Below are 14926 nucleotides of genomic sequence, written 5' to 3'. Positions count from 1 at the left end.
ACAAAGCCACCATGCTGTCCTGATGAATATGTGAGTTTTAGGTCAATTAAATCAAGGGCTTTTGAATGTATTCAGTTTTTGTTACCTTAGGGACAACTTCATGACTTTCCAACTCACATGGAGCAGATTATTATTCAAATGTAGAATATGTACAGCATTAATGTTTGCATCTAAGCTTTGACCTCTTCACTCCCCACAAGGAAACACAAACACTGAGCTTTGCATAGCAGGTGAGTGGGGAGTGATGATACTAACTTCCCCCCTAGGAGAGGGTAGACTCATGGATGCCGGGGTGGAGGTGGGGCTTTTGAAACGCTGTGTGTCAGAGCATTTTGTTGACACTGATATAAGTGCTTGCTCAAGGGGGAATTGTTGGGTCTCTGTAAATTAAAGAGTACAGTCTAGACCTGCTTTATGTGAAAAGTGCCCTGAGGTGACTTTTGTTGTGATTTGGCGCTATATAAATAAAATTGAATTGAATTGAATTGAAATATAATAATGTATATAATGTTTGATCTTATGTAAAATTAAGTGCCTCTGCTTCTGTATTTAACCAAAAAACATGTGCACTTAACAGTTTTTTTGCATCTTACCACTGGGGGGAGCAAAACTTAGAAATGATCAAATCCTATAGCTGGTCTTCATATGCAGATATTTGTTATTGACCGTATGTGTTTCAACAACAAGGAAGTGCTCTCAAGTCATTCTCACTTTTAACTTCCTGTCTATACCTGAAGTGGGGATGTATGATGTGTACACTGACATCTGCTGCTTATGAATATCTTGCGCCTACATTTTAGCAAATATCTGAATAGTTTTATTAGAATTGACAGAGCTGAAGGAACAAGTGAGACTTTTCTTCTACGGCAAACATCCAGCGCTACTTACACAGTAGCACAAATTAGATCATTTCTTCCACACAGCACCAGCTGCTCATGTTACTGTTAATCATGTGACTTGTCAGAATGTGTTTGTGTTTTATTATGTGTCAATAAAATATTATATCTGAACAGAAGTAGTCTGAGTATGGCTGTTCAAAACGTGCTTATACAATATTTCTTCATCCTAAACACAGGGTCACAAAGTGGAGACTCATTAGGTCAGATACGCTATTACATACAGCCCAGGTTCCCATGACATATGCTTATTATTGTGTAACAAGCACATGATGCCAAATTATATTATCCATAAAATATGTTACATGAAATGTATTACATGGGTGAAAAGATGTGTTTTAATTATGTTGATATATCAGATTCCAGACCAACAAAGTCAAAACCATCTGGTTCAGTGATCATTTATGAAGAATGTGACTTTAATAACCTGTATGATTGTACAGATAAGTTCACATAAACATCAGTGCTTTTGAATATCTTCACCATAGAAACAACTACACCAACACAAAGTAAGCTAGTTGAGCTTTTTAATCAGATATCTGTGGATGCTGTGGTTTCAGGTCACATGACCTCCTCAAATATGTGAACATATGTAATATAGCAGTAGCAAAGACAAATTAAAGGGGAGATATCATGCCTTTCCAAACCAGAAATGATCAGCTATAATGTCATCTAATGAACCCAAAACACAAAACAATGTGTCTGAACAAAGCCAACCATAGCCCTGACATAGCTGAGCTGCAGCTTCCGTAAATGAAAAGTGGCCTTTGATCAAGATGCTGCAGACAAGATGAAAAAGCTGCAAGTTCCGTGGCAATACTTCAGAGAGCACCTGTCATCACAGAGCAACTCTGACAGTTTTTTTTACCGCGTCTACATTTAAAGCTCTGCTGCTGTACGTTGATGAAAACTTAAGTGCACAGAGGATGAGGCTGCTCTGGAGTAAATTGTTCTCGGTGATGAATCCTTTAGAGGAAAGCATCGATTTCTCATCACGCTGTAAGAGCCTCTCATTTCATAATTAACCACCATTAAACACGAGTGTCATTTGAAGGGCTCTCTAAACTAAAAGTCACTAAAGGGTAACACTGCTCTATACACACAAAATGAGTGGAGATAAAAATCAAAATGTCATTCTGAGCATGCTGGACTACTTCTCACATTGGTGTTTTCATTTCAGAAAGTTAGCAGTGGAATCAAAGATAAGGGTCCAGTGATAAGGCTAGGGGGAAGCTGGCTATTTTCATGTTATTAGTGGACAGGCTTCTTAAAGTCTACCTGTACACAAGAGTAGGGGTAACCTTGGGCACAATATAAGAATTTTTTCAAACAAATTATAGTCATTATTTAGCAAGCTAAACTCAGCAGTATGGTAGTAATAGTTCCTGGTTTGGGATTACAGATATAGTAGTATGTCTCATAGTTTTTGGCATATTATATTGTTGTAAAGCACAACAATGAAAGAAGAAATCATCCATAACTGACAGTTAGATTGCCAGGCTAATGCAATGCATTGGTTACACTCTGTCTCTTGTGCATTGTGTATCTATTTGGAACAAATGATGGATGTAGATATTACGACAGTCAGAGAGAGAAAGAAAGACATTCATTTATAATTTTAATTGTATTTGAAAACTACTAATTATAACAAAATACTTTGCCAAACCCATCAGGTATGTGTCAAGTAGCAGAACACAACGCCAAGTGGAAAGAGTGAAAGAGAGAGTGTAGACAGTATTTGCATTGGCCTAGCGAACTGACTGTCAGTGATTGATGAGATAAAGCAAACATATAGCTTCAGGGTGGGTTTAGAGTAAAGTTGGGCGGCACCAGTTCAGCCACTTTAGGTCTCAAAGACGCAGGCATAGGCTGGATTTGGGTCTCAACTTTAGGCCCATGCAGAACTCAGATCTACACAAATAATGTTGCCAGATAAGATGGACAAAAAATAGCTCAATCAAAGCCAAGAATCCACCAAATTGTCGATTTTAGATAATGTTACATTCAAGGATAAGGCTGGCAATTTTCTATATTTTTCATGACATGTTCCTCTCATATAGTTTGTTAAAGGGGACCTATTATGCTCATTTCCAGCTCTATATTTTCATTTTTGACCTCCACTAGAGTAGCTTTGCATGATTTACAGTTCAAAAAACTCCATATTTATCTTATAATGGCCTTTTATGCAGCCCCTCAGTTCAGCCTCTGTCTCTAACAGGCAGGCTTTGCTCCTGTCTCTTTAAGGCCCCCCTCCTGATGAGCCCACTCTGTTCTGATTGGCCAGCTTTCTGGCAGCCTGCTGAGGGGTAGTCATATCAAGGTCGTGTTAAGTTGCCGCTGATACAAATCCAGCATTTCCTACTTTACTGCTTCATATTAAAAGCTCTTAAATGACTAAATAACAGGAGACTTTTATCCTGAAGAATTTACAGGAAATGAAACGTGTGCCTTTTAAATTAGCAGAGCTTCTTTAGCAGCACTTGAAACCTGACAACACAACAACATATGGAGAGTTTGTTGAGCACATCAGTTAGAAATAAGAACAGTACAAGCAGAAACAGCCACAGTGATGATGATGTTTGACGAAGAGCTGCAGACAACCAGCCCACTTCCAACTTATTTTACTTTGCCCTGCTGTGTAATAGAGTCATGGTTGATGTGTCTACCCCCAAAACAATGGAAAAAAGCCATAATGTTAGCGGAGCAGAGCAGTGAACTGGCACGCTGTGTGAAGAGCAGATGACCATATAAAGAAATCCATCACAAGCTGACGTCGGCTCGAGCTGAAAGTAGAAAAAAACGTTGGAAACCGAGCGTTCAGAGCAGTCTGAAGCCAGTGTTTTTAACTTTAACATATCTTTACCTCATTATTTGACACTTTGGCCATGTTTAATATGAATGTAAGCACAATAGGTCACCTTTAAAGTCTGTACAAGGGATGAAACTGAAAATACTGTCATTATCATCAAAATTATAAAATGCTTGCCTTTATCTTTGTCTTCATTATCTGCTGCATAATTGCATATGTATATATGCATGTTTGCTAGTGTGAGAAGCTTTTTAAATTTCAAATATGAGTGTGCAATGAGTTAATTGGTGGCTGTTATTTAGTCCATTGAAGCAAGTTTCTGCAGTGATTTCTCCTTCATCTGCCTCAGTGCATGAGTTATATAATAAATATATGCACAAAAAACAACATACAGACAGGAGCTGCACTAAATGAAAAAAACACTTTGATTTCATGAAGAGAAACAGATTAGGTAAATCCAGGTAAAAGCCTTGATTTCATATGAAGTTTTATTACATCTGTACTGTAGATGGTAGAATATCAGAAGATGCTTAAGAGAAGAATTCAGGCTGCAGCACCATATCATAAAGATATTACTATTATTCTATATATTCACTGTGCGGAATACACAGATCAACAGAACATTACTGTACTGATAAAACACCACACACTATAGGACGAAGCAGCTCTCGTGAACTAATTCATACCGACATGAAAACATTTCCTCCCTGTGATCATTCATTAAACGGCCTGGATATCTCACTTTAGAAGCTCTTAATAATGCAGCTGGGGAGACGTCTAATGCGCTAACATGTCATCACAATTACCCATCACTAGGATCGCATGGTAACCAAAGTGAGAGGCTGCTAAGGCGTGTTAATATCTCTATTGCTCAAAACGAAGACGATATTCCTAGTGGGGGGTCTTAAATATCTAAACACACCGAGGCTAAGTAGTCGCACACTAAAACTAAAATTAAAAATCACATGAGCATAATATCATGAAAGTTAGCAGGCGGAGTTTTATGATATGAATAACATATCATGGAGGGAGCTTTCCAAGTGTGTATTCCATCCATTACTGTCTGCCTCTTTCATGAACATTGATATATTATTGGGAAACCGCTGTGATGTATAGGATGTCAGAGAATAAAGCGCAAGTTTGATGATGAATGGTGCAGCTCAGAAATGGGTAATAACCACTACAGTACACCAGCATCCATCAATACATACAGGCTTACACATGCACACACATACAGTGCACATACTGGTTTGCATGTGGGATGATTTATTGCAGCAGAAGGCACAAACAACATATAAAGATGCTCATGTGCCTGCGAACATATCAAGCAGCCGGGCGCACACATACACACACACACACACACACACACACATACACTGTTCACACACTTGGAGGTAGAGTGATTTATTATACCAGCAGTCCCATATGACTTCCTATCTTTAGACAGATCAGCTAAATGGATGCTTTAATGCAGATCATTACATGATATCAACATAAAAACTGTGCTGCAGGCATGTGAATGTGTATATAAAGTGCAGTGTTGAGTATGTCAGTGGTTTCCTAATTGGGTGCTGCAGCAAAGAAGGACGAAAGGTGAAGCAAGATTTCTTTGTATTTTTACTGTACATTTTTAATAGAAACAAAATTTTAAAAATCATGCGCAATTAAATTTACGATTTTTTTTTTCAAAACAATAAAAATGGAAGAAATATGCCATAAAAATAAAAGTCACCATATTAAAAACTCTGTTAAATATGCAATTATGTTGCAGCCAAGACTGATGATGACAGCAAATGGTTGCTAGTTGTCATGGTAACACTAAATTCTTTCTGGCTCTTGAGTTTTCCTGGTTCACAGTGATGCCACAACCCTATCAAGGAAAGTTAGCAAGTTAAAAAAAATGGAATGTCTGTGATGGGACACAAACTTCATGCTCCACTGCTTATCCACCCACCACCTGCATCCTAACTTTCTCCCCACCTCTCTACTACACACTACCTCCTGCACCAGCACTAAATGCTGACAGTGGATGGAAATCGTGAGCTGCAGAATAGACTTTTTTCCACAGCACACATTTGGACTTGTTATAACAGGAAAAGCACAGGTGGAACTGATAACATTAACAATGGCTCAGGTTCATTCAAGTGTCCAAGGAAGCCATAATGAAATTAATGAGATTATGAGATTCAGACATCATTACTGATATTAATTGCACCTGTGCTTTTCCTGCTTTGACACGTCAAAATGTCTGCTGTGAAAAAGGACTATCATCCAATATGAACAGAATCCCCGGGCTGGGTGCCAAGTAAGATCAAGAGAGAGATATCATGAGATAAAACAGCTCCCTTAGGAGCAAGGATATATCTTGAGAACAGTAGTTACATTGTACAGTATCATAGTGGTCAGTTGTCAGTCACTAGCTGTGTTTCTATCAGCATGTTTTATGTGCATTTTGAAGTATCGCATTAGAAAAGGTTGATGGAAAAAAAAACCTTAATTTTGCAAGTTTCTGCACTCGCTTGAGGTGGTTTTTGCCCTTTTTTAAAGAGAGTTAATGCACTAAATGGGAGGTGGAAACACTTTTGCAAATAAGTTCTCACATAGCAAATATTTTACTCACAACTGATCAGCAGTTTCTGTTGTCTTCATCTCCGGATAGCATGAAATATGGCCAATACTAGCTGATATGAAAGAACAATTATCACTTGCCCAATTGAAACAAATTCCTGAAGACCTTTCCATTTTTCTCTCATAGATGGCAAAAGCGACTGGTTTTGTTTCCAGTTCACAACCTCTACTTCTTCTACTGTGTTTATTACAGCAATGCGTAACATAGCCAAATCCTGACAAAACTACGCTTTGTGTAGCCTAGTTTATTTGCTGTGTATTAAACTGAAACTATGATCTTTCTCCAACCCTAAATGAGTGGTTTTTGTGCCTAAACCAAACCAGACGTTAACCACAGCATTGTCACATCATAAAACATTATTTTTTAATGTGTAAAGGTTTTGGAAAGCACAGACAAATGATGTTGTCTTGCCAGTTACTGCTGATAGGTGCACCAGAACAGAAAACACTTTATTCTGGAGTGCATGGACCATCGATTTATTTTGTGATTTAATTTGGAGGACTTATTGCAATCATATCGTCAGCAGGTAGCGAAATTTAACCACTCCTGGTAGCGAGACCTGAACAAAGTCGTGGATGTCGTAACAATAGTAAACCACTAGAAATAATCATTACCGTTAGCTAGCAAAGTACTTCAAGTGACTAAGAAAGGTTAGTAAAAGAAATATCTGTGTTTATCCTTAGAAACCTCTAATGTAAACTAACTTGAGCAGAATGAAAGAAAAATAACCATTTAGCTTCATAACTTTTATTTGTTGTTTAGTTTAAGGCGAGCCAATGTAACTTTTGCTGAACAGCGGCCTCTGTGGCCAGTAGTTACAATTACAGGATAATGTTAAATGTTAAAACATAGTGACTCAGTAATAGTTACATAGCAATTTCCATTTAACATTTGCATACATTACCTACCATAAGATGCTGGTCATACTAAGACTATAGCAGCAAAAACCCTGGTGAACTGAACTAAGCAAGTTGTTTATTTCTTATAAATTCAACTTTTCAATTGAGGAATGGCTCCTACTCACCCACACAGGCAGTTTCATCACTTATTCTGGCTGATTACACTTCTGCTCAGGTTGAAACTGGGTGGAGCTATGCTGGTAATTACATGATGTCACCATTGTCACATGTACTAACAAGAATGTTAAAGGTGTCATTTGTTTCACCTGAACAGTTGTATCAAATCTAACAGGACAATAAAGGAGATGTCAGCCTGTACACAACCCACAGAGTCCTGAGATCAGCCAAAATGATTCAAATCATCTGTGTGGGTGTACAGGGCCTTAAAGTTAAATATTTATTTGAAAATCTGCACCACAACAGTCTTATTGTCTGAGTGATTTTATTTAGGATTTCATATCATTTAATACATTATTTCATATCTGTCATATATTTTGCATAAATCACTATTGTCTGTTTTGTTCATTTGCTAAACTCTTATAAGTGTCGATAGTGTCATTTTTTTTTATGTAAAAGGTGCACATGTAAGTGTATGTATGTATGTATGTGTGTGTGTGTGTGTGTGTGTGTGTGTGTGTATGGGGAGTTGCCATGTTTTGGGAACCACTGGTGTATGTGTTACATACCTTTGCGCACTGTTTATGATTATGACACCAGCCCAAGGATCCATTATTCTGAAGAGGAGAATAAAAAAGAGGGAGACAAAGAGAGAAGCACAAATGAATAAGCTGATCTAATTGAATTAAGTGCAGAGGAATACATTTTAATGCCCTAATTATAGGTTACAGTGCTGCCACAGCTCAGAGGCAGGCAACATAATTACAGTTTGTCAAGAGAGCATAACAGAGCTTCAGAGTTCACACTTTGCGCAGCGCAACTGTTATTTTTCAGTATAAAGACAAATGACTGTTTTTCTTCTCTCGGTTTGTGGGACTTCACGTCCTTCATGGCTCCCCACTGTGAGCCTCAGGCCACATGCTGAAAAATAATGAGTGCAGATCCAGGATCACTAGTCAAGTCACATGAGATGGTAATACAGTAGATTTATTTTTCCAGTGTGACTTCAGAGGCAAACTGGTGTCTGATCAGTATTCCTCTTATAGCTTAGATTTGTTAAAGGTGCCACACTCCACAATGGATTCTTCCTAGTGTATTCAGTTCATGGATTTATACTGAACAAAATAAATCCATAAATTATATTATGTATTTCAAACACCGCCATACATCTCCTCTATCCACTTTAAATAACTCAATTTATGCACAAGTTTTAATGTGGGGCAGGATTTTCTTTCTTCACCCACATTCCTCTGTTTGCCCAAGTTAAAGGATCAGGCTGGCTTCATTCTATATTCTTCTTATTCTGTCTCTCAATATTTTCTGACTCTTCTACACTGTCTGTGGCACACAGCCTCAAGTCTGTTTGTTCCTACTGAAGATATAAATCTTTAAAAAACGCTCACAAATATAAAGTTTCATAAAGTCTCAGTGATTTCCTACAGCAGCTGGTCACTGTAGTTTTTAACAAACATTACTCAACCAGGAGGAAATATTGTATTCGTTGAGGACTATTTTCAGTGGCGGATTAATCCACATTTGATGCTCTAGTGAGTATTTGTGCCAGCAGGACAGTGTGTGTGGGATTGAAAAATAAACTACAGTGTGTGTGTTCATGGTTATGAAGGAACATGTCACCCAGTGCAACAGTGTGACTCACTGACATGTTTTTAATTGTTTTTGGACAACAATGGAGCTCAACGACACGGAGGAATAAGCCTAAACTGCAAAACCCAAGATTACATTTAGTGAGTTTTTTTTTAACAGTTTTTTCTTTCCACAATATCTGAACATAGAAAGGTAGAAAGGCAGGTCTGGTCCTCCTTCACCAAAGTCGGGTTGCACTACACACCCATCCACCATTGTGCTACAGATGAATCCAATATGAATGTGATTCCTATCATACTGGGCTGAATAAACTACATATGTATATCAATTAATTGTTGGTTTTGGCCTAAATTGGAATTGTCAACTATTAGAAAAATATATGATATCCCCAGCCTTATCCTCCAAGTAAAAATAGATGAGTTTATATAGTCCTTAAACAGAGGGTCATTACACCAATTAAAGGTGCAATGAATTAATGTTTTAAAGTTTGTTAATTGTACGTAATATTGAATATAGGACATAACGTCTTCCTCCATTATGTGGTGTTAATTATCATTATGTGCTATCAATGATATGATGTAAATTATCAAATTATCATCATATCATTCTGTTTGTGTGCATTGCATGTCAGTCTTCAAAGTGTGTTGCATTACATTTGCATTTAAAAACCAATGAAAACCATGGACAGACCATAATAATAACATTAATCATCAAGGTTGAATGAGTTGTGGGATTGCACACAGTTGTGAGTGTTGCTGTTATATGTGGCCTTTCAAACACTGACATTTGTTCTATCGATAAATAAATAGAGCGTGATTGATGGCAAGCTGAGTGAAACTGTCTCCTCTGGGGATGAGGATTAGTGAAGTGAAGGTTGTGCTTCTTCTTTTTAAACTTCCTCAAGACTAACTGAGCTCCACTTCAGCGGATCATTACACTTTGCTTCAGTGGAGCTGCTCAGACAATGTAGTGGTTGAACAAGCAGCAGCTCCCAGCAGGAATAATAACATGTAGGGACGGTCCGATTGACTCATCGCCATGGGCCAATATAAATGACTTGATTGGGGGTTGTAAATATCACCAAACATATCAAATGAACCTAAATAAGGATGAGGTAAACAAGTAAATATCACACAGTCACTGCCCAATCCATCATGGCAAACCCCCTCCACCCCCCCATACACACACAAATGCCTTAGGCAAGGCTGTATTACCAGCAAGGCCTTCAATTCTCCCACTGCACTGTGCACCAATTAGTTTGTGGTAATGTGATTCATTCATGTTTGTTAATGGTTTGCGTGGAACAGTAATACACTGAAACTCAGTAAAACATAGGAGCGGAAATGACTCAAACATTTTGTATTAATACCTTATTATTAGTAGTATATTTCACGTAAATCCATGTATTTTTAAGCAAAACACACAAACACACCACAAACCAGAAGCAGGTAGTTTTCCAGCTGAATTATTGGATACTTAAACCCAACAGAGTGAAGCACAGTACATTTCTGTCCCAGGACTCCTTTTTGTTCCTGTCTCGTCCCACAGACTGCAGATGGTGCTGCTGACTAGGGTGGAGCCATGGGGACTTACAGTTATAACAATGGCAGTTAACTGATAGGCAGTGTGGCACCAACAGTCAGGTGCCACATCGCCTTTCTTTTTAGTGCCAAAGTCCCTCTTTTTGTCACTATACTTCCACCACAGATCAACAAGGAAACACTGTCCGAGGAAACACAAAGAGGGAATTTGATGCTAAAAATGTGGCAGATATCCACTTGATATGACTGACTCAGACTGCTGAGGCTTCAGATCAACTTTTAAATGCATCTTTGAATGAAGGACGACTATGGATTTGTCCCTTATCACTTACATTGTAAGTACTTTATGAAGGGATCCTCTAATGGTCAGTATGAACAAGTGTTCATTTGGGCACCTGACTATTTTTTAAGACAGATTCAAAGACAAGTATTCTAAAAAATAAGGTTAACTTACTATTTTTTTCTGAGCTTTCAACCATATCCCACAAGCTTCTTAAGCAAAGAGAAACTTGCTCAGGTGTCATCATGTGACTTATATACAAAAGTTGAGTCATGTGGTAACAGCTGGTTCTTTATGATGTTCTTACGCCTTGACCACCACGCAACCAAACTCATGTACTTCGGTCACATTATGATGTCCAAGTAAGTTCCATGCTCTAATATAGTCAAAAGCTCCAGGAAAAGCTAATAAATTAACCTTGAGTTTGGAATATTTTATCAAAAGTATTATTATTAATGTAGCGATTGTTGATTTTTTGTAATATACTGTTGTAAGGTCAGATGGATTGGTGGTGTCTGTGTCAGCCTCAAGTTTGTCACCTGAAGTTTTACCAGGTGCATGAAGGAAAATTTTAAAATATCCGTTTCATCAACTGATATCTGTATTAAGTTGCTTTGTGATAATTCAGAGAAGCTGCAGGTGAAGGAGATCTGACCGACAGCTGCTGCCTACAACAGAATTATATTGTTATTAATGTGGTTTCTGCGTATGACTGAATATTGCAAGTCTGCTATGTTGTTATGGGTAACGTTTGAATTGAATGAGTCTCATATCAGTCAATCCAATTCACTGATATAATTCATATTATTGATTAATCTGACAATTATTTGGCATCTTCAGAAGATATTCAGTTTACTCGTTTAATCATATATAAAAAAAGCTTCAAATCATCACGTGAGAAGCTTCAACCTGCAAATGTTTGACGTTTTTCCTTAACAAAGGCAAAGACTAAAATGATTCGTTTATCAAAATAGTTGCCTACTCATTTTCTGTCAATCGACTAATCAGTGCAGCTCTACCTTAAAAACATTAAATACAGCACACTCTTAAAATAAATTTAAAAAAGCAACAAACACTTTATTAAAAAAAACTTGCTCATATAATTTCTGATTTCTGTTTTTTGGGAGTTTTTTACTTTTATCTATTCAGCAAAGTTCCACTGAAAGACAGTCTCGCTTTTGCAGGAAAGCCCTGACCACAAATTTGGAGTTTCTTGACATAATTCAACAACAACGACACTACACAATAAATATCTAAAGTCCTTGTCATGTTCATGGGGCCCTGGCCAGCTCTGGGCCCCCAGAACCCAGCTCCCCTCCAGTGGGGCCTCTGTCTATACAATTACTGATCTGCACTGAAATAGTCCCAGTTTTTTTTCTAAAGGGACTAAAGCAATAAAATATAGCAGTAACAGAAGCATATTGTTCCTGTGGACAGATGATCTATGACAGGAGAGAGGGGGGGGGAGGACTGACCGGACATCTACTCTGACCCTGTCCCATCATTCATGATCTCAGTCCTGCCCTGTTCCTCTACCCCACCCCAAGTGGTCAATGTGAGTGTTCCTCACACTTCAGCAGCCGATGATTTGATATCAGTGCTGCACAAAACTATCACTGACTCACATCTGCTGAATGCTGTGCACTGTTAAACCAAGAATGATGCATCAACTGGTGTATGTCTGAGGTGTAGTTTTGAGGATTTGGAGCTAAGATACTTTCAAAAGATCAACTTCTACGTCTATGTCTACTTCTTGGTTTAGTGGTGATAAAAACCAAGCAATTGCAATGCAAAAGAATACCAAAGCAGCACCGCAGAGGCATTCACGATTTACTCTGATTTCTCATTTGTGATTTCTTATTTTTTGTGGACTGGAACATCATTCTGTGCAGTTATCATTGCTCTAAGTGGGTTGACATCATTCTGGAGCCTGCAGCAGACTTGCTGCATTAACTCTGTGTGTGTGTGTGTGTGTGTGTGTGTGTGTGTGTGCGCACGTGTCTGTGTGTGGGGGGAGATACTTACTGACAGAGGATAGATCTATTTGAATAATATAATCAGGATAACAAGCCTTATGGTCTGGCTCCTGTCACTCAGTAAGCAGAAGTCTTCCACAGACTTTTAGTAAGGTAGTAAGAGTTATCTACTCTATATGAAGTATGTGTGTGTCTTATATTATCGATGAACTATATCATCGATGAGTTAGTCAGTGAGTGACACTGGGCAGATTTGAATAAAAATGGAATGTAATGTTTAAAAAATAGATGAATTATCATCATGTGTGGAGCTGTAGCATCCCATCTGTTTTAAGATACATAAAAATATTCTGTTTTTAATATTTATTTGTGTCTGATATGTTTTTTTTTTTACAAAAAAACGTCAAATTCTCAATGACATCTGCTCTTTTAGCCTCAATGTAAAATCCAGAATCTATAAGTATGCAAATATTTCAAAAGTTGAACTGCTGGACATAAGATGTCTCCTACTTTCCTGAAAAGCCCATTCTCAGTGTTTGTGCAGTACATCAACTTCAGTTCTACTCAGTTCATTTTAATGACCACATAGCTATGAACAGTTTTTTTTTATCAGTGCAGTCGCATGGTTCCATCATCAGTGCATGCACACAGTTCAAACACTGATCACAAATACACACAGCAGAACAGTTCCTCAGTGCAATTAACTCAGGAGCAAAATATGACTGAGGTGATGAAGAGTTCACACACCTGAAATTTGCAGAAGTTTTGTGACGTGACCATCATGTTTGCTTCTATTGTTATGCATATTGCTTTCTAACTATACATTATAGTTGCCTGATAATGCAGTGAATTATGTATTTTACACAACATGCAAACATGCTGTTCATTGTGATACTTTTCAAAAGTTTATTTTCATACTTTTCATTAAAGAGTTGGCTATACACAAACTGCAATGAGTTAAATGAATAAACACTGGTAAGGGTTTATCAGCACTGATATATATGTATGATATTGGTCTAAATAAACTTCGTAAATTGTAGTCAGACACTTATAATATGGCCTAAAATAAACTTATTAATTTGGTCCTTCAATGTGCGCCACCAGTAGGCTACATCACATTAGAGGAAATTTTGATGAAAGCTCTGATTATGTGATTTTTATGGCTTTGAGATAAGTTCAAAGTAGCCTGCACATATGTAATGTAAAACACTAAATCACTATGACTGACCAACTTGATCGCTGAGTTACTTTATGAACTGTGCTTTACCTGCAGTGATGTGGAGAGCGCAGCTACGCTGTGCAGACTGAGGCACCGAGACGCGCACCTCGCCCTGGAAACACTCTCCGACCAGGACTCATCATCATCACTATCATCGCGCTGCTTCCTGGCGTAAACACCGGAGCTTAAGAGGAAAATAATCCACAGAGACAAGCTCTTCATAACACCGCTGCTTGTGGTCAGCATCTTCCGCCCTTTCTGTCCAGGAGTGGGGCTGTGGAACAAGGGCATGCAGTGGGGAGTAATCTGATGGAAGTCCAGCTGAGTCTACAATTATATAGCCAAGGGAGGAGCTATAAGATCTAGGCGTACACAGTTTAAATCAGGATGCTGAGAGGCTTCAGCTTTAATCCCAGTTGGCGGAGCTGTCAGTTCACTTCAACCACAGACTGTGTCAGAGCACCTGATGCCATTTACTGCTAAAACTTCTCCATGTATTGTGCAGAAAAGTCAGAAAGAGAGTCAGACATATGACTTTCTGGGGATAAACGTGTGTTAAAGCTGTTTTTTCTATTTACTTTTTTAAATTAGACTATATCTATTATTCTTTTCTATTTCTTCTATGTTATTCTCATTTTTTATTTCATTTGCTGTATCATGGATGAGTAAATCAAATGTGTGTTACACCACCAAAGACATGACATACTTAATTACATGACTGGCCTTATTCCTTGATGTTATTTGTCCCTAACAGCTCATTTATGAACCAAACATTTCAAGATTTGTTCTGTTTCTTCTGTCCTCTTTTCTGTGACTGCACATTGAAGAATCAGAATCTAGCCAGTATGTTTATGCATACAAGGAATTTGACTCGTTTTGACGGGTTATAGTGGCTCCCAATGGACTTGCGCACAGTTCCAGCCAAAACAAGAACAAAGCTGAACAAAGACAAGCA

General features: G+C 38.0%; 1 protein-coding gene across 2 annotated transcripts in view; it reads right to left on the bottom strand.

Annotated features, from left to right (window-relative positions):
- Nucleotides 1–14477, bottom strand: part of anos1a (anosmin 1a) — a 38365-nt gene extending 23888 nt beyond the window's left edge. The window contains exons 1-2 of one of the 2 annotated variants that reach the window (XM_044345419.1): nucleotides 14020–14477; nucleotides 7920–7967 (exon numbers count right to left, since the gene is read on the bottom strand). In XM_044345419.1, coding sequence (XP_044201354.1) covers nucleotides 7920–7967; nucleotides 14020–14262 — 291 coding nt within the window. In that variant the 5' untranslated portion in view covers nucleotides 14263–14477. The remainder of the gene's footprint in view (nucleotides 1–7919; nucleotides 7968–14019) is intronic. The other variant, XM_044345418.1, reaches the window with a different exon arrangement.
- Nucleotides 14478–14926: the final 449 nt, after the last annotated feature.

This window comes from Thunnus albacares, chromosome 24 (assembly GCF_914725855.1).
Source record: "Thunnus albacares chromosome 24, fThuAlb1.1, whole genome shotgun sequence".
Lineage (NCBI taxonomy): Eukaryota > Metazoa > Chordata > Actinopteri > Scombriformes > Scombridae > Thunnus > Thunnus albacares.
The sequence above is the reverse complement of the archived record's forward strand: the minus strand, read 5'-3'. Positions and strand labels throughout refer to the sequence as shown.